General features: G+C 53.4%; 1 protein-coding gene and 1 long non-coding RNA gene across 2 annotated transcripts in view; one reads left to right on the forward strand and one right to left on the reverse strand.

Annotated features, from left to right (window-relative positions):
• The window catches only part of NUAK1 (NUAK family kinase 1), a 71,590-nt gene extending 70,817 nt beyond the window's left edge, over window positions 1-773 (reverse strand). The window contains exon 1 of the mRNA XM_069490411.1: window positions 269-773. Within this exon, the coding sequence (XP_069346512.1) occupies window positions 269-526 (258 nt within the window). The 5' untranslated portion in view covers window positions 527-773. The remainder of the gene's footprint in view (window positions 1-268) is intronic.
• A 277-nt stretch (window positions 774-1,050) lies between these two features.
• LOC138396525 (uncharacterized) lies at window positions 1,051-4,911 on the forward strand. The gene is made up of 3 exons (XR_011235712.1): window positions 1,051-1,864; window positions 2,623-2,788; window positions 4,568-4,911. It is a non-coding gene; the product is annotated as an uncharacterized lncRNA (long non-coding RNA).
• The last annotated feature ends 1,089 nt before the right edge of the window (window positions 4,912-6,000 follow it).

Genomic DNA, 6,000 nt, shown 5'->3' on the forward strand with positions numbered 1-6,000 from the left:
AATTCTAAAACACTACTTTGCTGGTGGTATCAATTTTGAGGGGAAAAAAAAAAAGAAAAAAATGTGCAGACAGGATGTAACAAGTGTTGAGAGAAAGAGACACGCCTGAGTCACGGGGTGCTGGGGGGAGAGTGAGGACTCTATCTGGGGGGGTCCCGAGGAGCCCCCTCACTATCAAGAGAGCCCCAGGGCGCGTAGACCCCCGCCCCGCACGCCCTCGGTCCCAAGCCGCGTCTAGCCGGCGTCCCCCCGGGATTTCCCCACTCACCACTCGGCCCGAAAACCTCTCAGTGGCCCTCTTGACTTTGCCATAGGTGCCTTTGCCCAGGGTCTCCTGCAGCTCGTAGCGGTGCTTCAAGTTGTGTTTGTGGTGATGCCGCTTCACCCCGTGCGGCTTCCTGGGCTCCGGGGCCGCCGCCGCTGCGGGGGCTGCAGTCGCCCCCACCCCCGCCTCCCGGGGAGAGCCCGGCGCCCCCGGCCCCAAATCGGGGCCGTCCCCCGCCGCGGGCGCAGCGGCTCCTTCCATGTCCAAACACCGGGAGAGCCGGGCTGCAGACGACAGGACCGGGCACAGTACTCGGGGTGTCGGGGTCCCAGCCTAGGGAAGCCGGGGTGCGCTCAGTGTCGCCCCCGCAGCATTGAGGAGGCGGCCCGATGCCGCTCGGGCTGCGGCTGGGTCACTGGCGGCGGCGGGGACTCCACATCTGGCGCCCCCGGCGCGCACGGTCCGCGCACCGCCCCCCGGCCGCGGCGAGCTGCGGCGCGTCGGGCGAGGTGGCGGCGGTGGCAGGGGAGGCGGTGGTGTTTGCAGGAGGGAGGGGAGAGGGGTGGCTCCGAGCGCAGGAGGGGGAGTGTTATGTGGGGCGCCGCGCCCCCCCAGCCCCTCCCCGGGAGGACGCGCAGACGCGGCGGGGGCGGGGACGGCGCGCTCGCGCGGCCCAGGGGGAGGGGGAGCGAGGGGCGGTGTGGCCGGGGCTTCCCCCACCTCCCCGCCGCCACCCGCGGCCGGGGGCCACCCCGACTGGGAGGGGGATGGGTGCGTGTCGCAACTCGCCCTTTGTGCGGCGCGGCCTAGGCCGCGGCGGCGGCCAGGGGGCCTTTGTCCTCGCTCGGCCGGACCGGGACCAGGGGGTTCCAAGCCCGGGCGCCCCCTCCCCGGGCGCTCCCGGACTCGCCCGCCGCAGCTACCGCGGGCCGTCCGCAGCTGCCGCCGCCGCCGCCCGCTCCCGCGTCGGCCTCTGGGCCTCGGTGCCTGCTCGCGTCCCGGCGGCGACAGCGGCTCACCGAGCCCCGGAGCCGGGGCAGCGGGAGCGCTCCGAGCCGGTGGCCGCCGGGGCCTGCTCGCGATCCGGCCGGGGGCGCCACGGGCCCGGACGCCCCTTTCATTTTCTTTTAGGTGACGCCGCGGCAGCCAGGCTGGAGCTGGGGAGAGGCGGGGGAGGGGCGGCAGGGCGGTGTTGGGTTACAGGCGGTGAGTCACGGCCCCCTCCCGCCGCAGTGTGCACCCCTGCCCGCCGGCCTAGGTTGGCATTCCCGCCTCGCGTCCCCCTCCTCCGGCTGGGGAAGGGCTGCGCCCGCCCGCAGCAGCTGCGCTCCCTGGGGAGCCCCAAGAGGGGTGCTTTGGCCCCGGCCCCGTGCCCTTTCCGAAGACAGGCGGAGTTGGGGATGAAGTGAGACCCTGAGGCTGAACCCGGGACATGCAGCCGAACCGCCGGCTCTCCGACACCATCTAGGACCCCGGCGGGGACGACCGCCCTGGAGGGGAGGAGAGTTGGGTGCCTGTAAGAGATGGGGCGCTAAAAGCGCCAGGATAGAGCTGGGTCCGCAGAGATGCCCACCTTGCCAGCGAAGGCCGCCATCGGAGGTGGGCACACCAGGGACCTGGGATGGATCAGGGCCCCGGGCCTGCTGAGCAACCCATTTGCAGAGCAACAGGCGACTTACAGGCCCCTTGGCCCCCTTGGGCCTTGGGCTATTTCCTTTAACTGGAAGGGCCAGGTCCTGAGGGTCAGGCAGAAAGGGCCTCCAACCGCAGCGAGGCTGTTCCCGTTTTCCTAAGGAAAGGCAAGGAAAAATAAGGAAGAAGGCAAGAGAAAAAGAGGCCTTAGGGAGTTTTTGTATAAATGGTACAATATACCAGACTGGGATAGAAGAGTGAAGTGTAAAGAGTGCATGGTGTGTTCTGCAAATCGTCCAGCGGTTCTTTACTTTTCCACCAGTGAACCTTGCTGGACTCTCTTCTGCAACTCTCAGGTTCATCCCTTTCTCTGCATTCCTGCCGTCTTCATTCCTGTCTACCTCTCATCACCTTATCCTGGACTCCTGCAACATCCTGTCCTCGGGGTGACACCCCTCCCTGCTGCCAGAGTAATGGCCTGAAACACTGCCATCACCATGTCTTCCACACACTGCCTCTGCTGCACGGTGGTGCTTAGTCTTCTTATCTGGCCAAATTTTTCTTCTACCAATGCTTGACATAAACCCCTCTGTCCCTGCCTGCCTTCCCCAGGAGCAATCACGTAATACAAACACAAAGGCCATGTTTATTTAACTCCTGTTCTGTCCACTATATTGCAGGGCCTCCCTGCCCCCATCCTGAAACTGTGTTCTGCTTTTCTACAGAGTCGGTGGACATCATGCATATAGATTCAAGAATCAGAGTGAGTAGCATGTGGGTTGAGTCCTGGCTTCCCAGTGGATTGGCTGTGTGACCTTGGTCAAATGACTTAACCTCTCAGAGCATCAGTTTCCTCTTCCTAAGGTATGGATTAGCAGATCTGTTGTACAGGTAAACAGATCGTGTCTGTAATGGTAATTAAAACTGTTCACCAAATATTTTCTAGTTCTTTCCCTCCCCTGGGATGTGGTAGGAATCCACCAGCCCATCCCCGTAAAGTTAGATGTGGCCATAGGACTTACTTAGGCCAAGAGAATGAGAGCAAAAGTGGTATGTGTTGCTTCCACATGGAAACTTTAAGAGCTAGTGGGCAAATCCCTTTGTCCTTTTTTTCCAATCTTGATAATTACGGCAGTAGAGAGTTGGAGCTTCCCCAAGCCAGCCTGGGTCTCTAGGTAAAGATGTTAGAACAGTCCCAGCCAACCTGCATTGGAAAAGTAGTGTGAATGAATAGGAAACTTTTGTTGTTAAAGCAGTGAGATTTGGGGTATTACTACAGCAGCATGGCGTGGTTTATTCTGGCTGACAGTGTTAACTCCCAAGTGTGTGGGACTTAATCAGTATCTGGTGAATGAACAGCACCTACCATATGTGGGTACCGTTTTAGGACAGTAAACCCTCTTCTGTAAGGTAGCTGTTACAATCCCTATTTCCAGTTGAGAAACTGTATCAAAATGTTAAGTAATCTGCCTGAAATTGTACAGCTTGTCAATAGCCATGCAAGGATTTAAACCCTACCTGTCCAGTTCCAAAGCTCCTGCTCTTCCCCTCCCATGTATGCCATGCTGCCTCTCCTTAATTGGGAAGAACCAGAAACGCCCAGTACAATGCCTGGCGCACAGTTATGCCCAAGCACTGGGAGTTCCTCTCCAGACTGAATTCCTATAGTATTTATAGTTGGAACCACACTTCAGCACAATGTTATCACGCATTGTGTGTGAGTGTTTTCACATAGATAAAGCATTTCCTCCAACATGAGCCCAGGCTTCTTGATTAAGAGCTTGAGCTCTAGAGTCAGACTGGCTGGGTTCAAATCCCTGTTCCACCACTTACTACGACCATCTTGGACAATTATTTTCCTTCCCTAGGCCTCGGCTCCCCCATCTGCAAAATGGTGATGGTAACGAGATAGGTGTTAATGGCAGTGGTAACAATAATGTGTCCCACAGGGTTGGTGTAAGGATTAGTGATATAAGATATACACTCAACAAATCATGGAAAATAATATTATGCTTATTATTCATCTTCCATGGCTCCTACTAGAATTCTGAGCAATTACGAGCAGTTTAATCATACTGCTTGATTAGACTCTGATTTCTGGTTTTGAGCTGGATACAGGACAGATGTTGTAACATCTGTACTTGGAAGCATGACATCCACACTATCCTACATCTTATATTTGCATAAGGCTCATTACTTGTCCTTCATTACGCTTTCTATTTTCAAAGCAATTTAAAAGAAAGAAGGTATGTTTGCTTACTCAAGAAATCTTTGTTCAGAAATCCTGTCATTCTGGCAACATGGGTGAGCTGGAGGACATTATGTTAAGTGAAATAAGCCAGGTATAGAAAGACAAATACCACATGTTCTCACTCATACGTAGAAGCAGAGAGTAGAATAGTGGTTATTAGAGGCTGGGGGTGTGGGGAGTGAATAGCCAGAGATTGGTTCATGGGTACAAAACTCCAGCTAGTTAGGAGAAATAAGTTCTGGTGTTTGCAGCCATCCCCAAATTTTTGGCACCAGGGACTTACGTCATGGAAGACAATCCTTCCATGGATGTGGGATGGAGGGAAGGGGGTGGGGAGGTCCCAGGATGACCCAGGCTCACCGTGTTCATTGTACAGTCAAACCTCTCTGACAGTGACAATCTGCAATCTGCACTTGCAGCCGCGGGGGAGCACCACCGCCCCAGCTCCACCCCAGATCATCAGGCACCAGGGTGTCAAAGGAGTGTGCAATCTGGAACCCTCGCATGCACAGTCCACAGCAGGGTTAGTGCTCCTATGAGAATCCAATGCCACCACTGATGACGGTACCGTCCGTGGCCCTGGGGTTGAGGACTACAGTTCTATAGCACTGTGAGGTGACTGCAATTAACAATTTACTGTATATTTTCAAACACCTAGAAGAGCAGATTTTTGTTTGAGGTGACAGATACATTAATAACCATGATTTGATCATTACACATTGTATACTAAATAGAAATATCCTGTTGTATCCCATAAAATGTACACTTATGTGCCAATTAAAAATAATAAAAGAAAAAGTGTTTGTTCAGAAAACATAGTAATACCAGTTATCATTTATCTATTATCTGCTGTCTGCCAGGACCTTTGCATATATATATATCACCTCTAATCATCACGAAACTGCATAAAACTACTCAAGGAGGTTAAGTAAGTTGCCTGTGATCAAGCAGTAACTACAGTCAGGATTAAGGCTTTGCTCCTACCCCTATTCCAAGCTCATGTCAATTAATGCCCATGGTTTGATTGATATCATTCTTCCATTTTTCTAGATGAGGTTTTGAAAAGTTACCTAAGATTGTGACATTTCTGAGTTAAATATGTTGTCTGGTGGACATCTTACTTTAAATAGCAGCCTGAGAAAGTACTTAGTCTTCACTGTGGCAGAAGGAAGCTAATCGTCCTCGAAAAACGTCACACTTCTCCTTCCGTGGCTGACAGGCAGCTGCTCAGATGGGGACAGATTTCCTAAACTCCCTCTCATCCAAGGATGGCCATGCGACTAGTTCTCTCCGATGGAACGTGAGCAAAAGAGATGTTTTTGGCACCCAGGCCAGGGTGTTTAAAAAGTGGATGTGCCTTCTCCACATTGCCTAGCTAGAAGCAGAGGACTTGGTGGCCCCAGGGGATGGTGAAGCCATAGATAAAAGAAGCCTGGGTCCCTACTCACCTTGAGGGGTAAAACCACTCTGCCCAGGACACTTGAGTGGTATATGAGTGAGAAATACACTTAACTCTATCATGTTAAGTCCCTGCAATTAGAGGGTTTATATGTTACATTATAACAAGTATCTGAATAGTGAGAACCAAAAATACCACTTTTATATTCCGTATCTGCTTGCTTGTTTAAGGAGAAAGGAGATTGCTGGGGGCTTGCATTTTTCTTTTTCTTTTTCCTGCATTACACGTATCAAAGGTTAAATAAGGGGAGTATTCGACAGTCACAAAACAGTAAGAAACAAATTTACTCATTCAACAGTGTTATTTTCCCACCACACGCCAGGCATCTGGGGCTGAGGATGCACCGGGACACGACAGGCCTGGTCTCGTCTTCGTGAAGCTTCCGGCCTATGA

The sequence above is a fragment of the Eulemur rufifrons genome, chromosome 16, assembly GCF_041146395.1.
Source record: "Eulemur rufifrons isolate Redbay chromosome 16, OSU_ERuf_1, whole genome shotgun sequence".
NCBI classification, from domain to species: domain Eukaryota; kingdom Metazoa; phylum Chordata; class Mammalia; order Primates; family Lemuridae; genus Eulemur; species Eulemur rufifrons.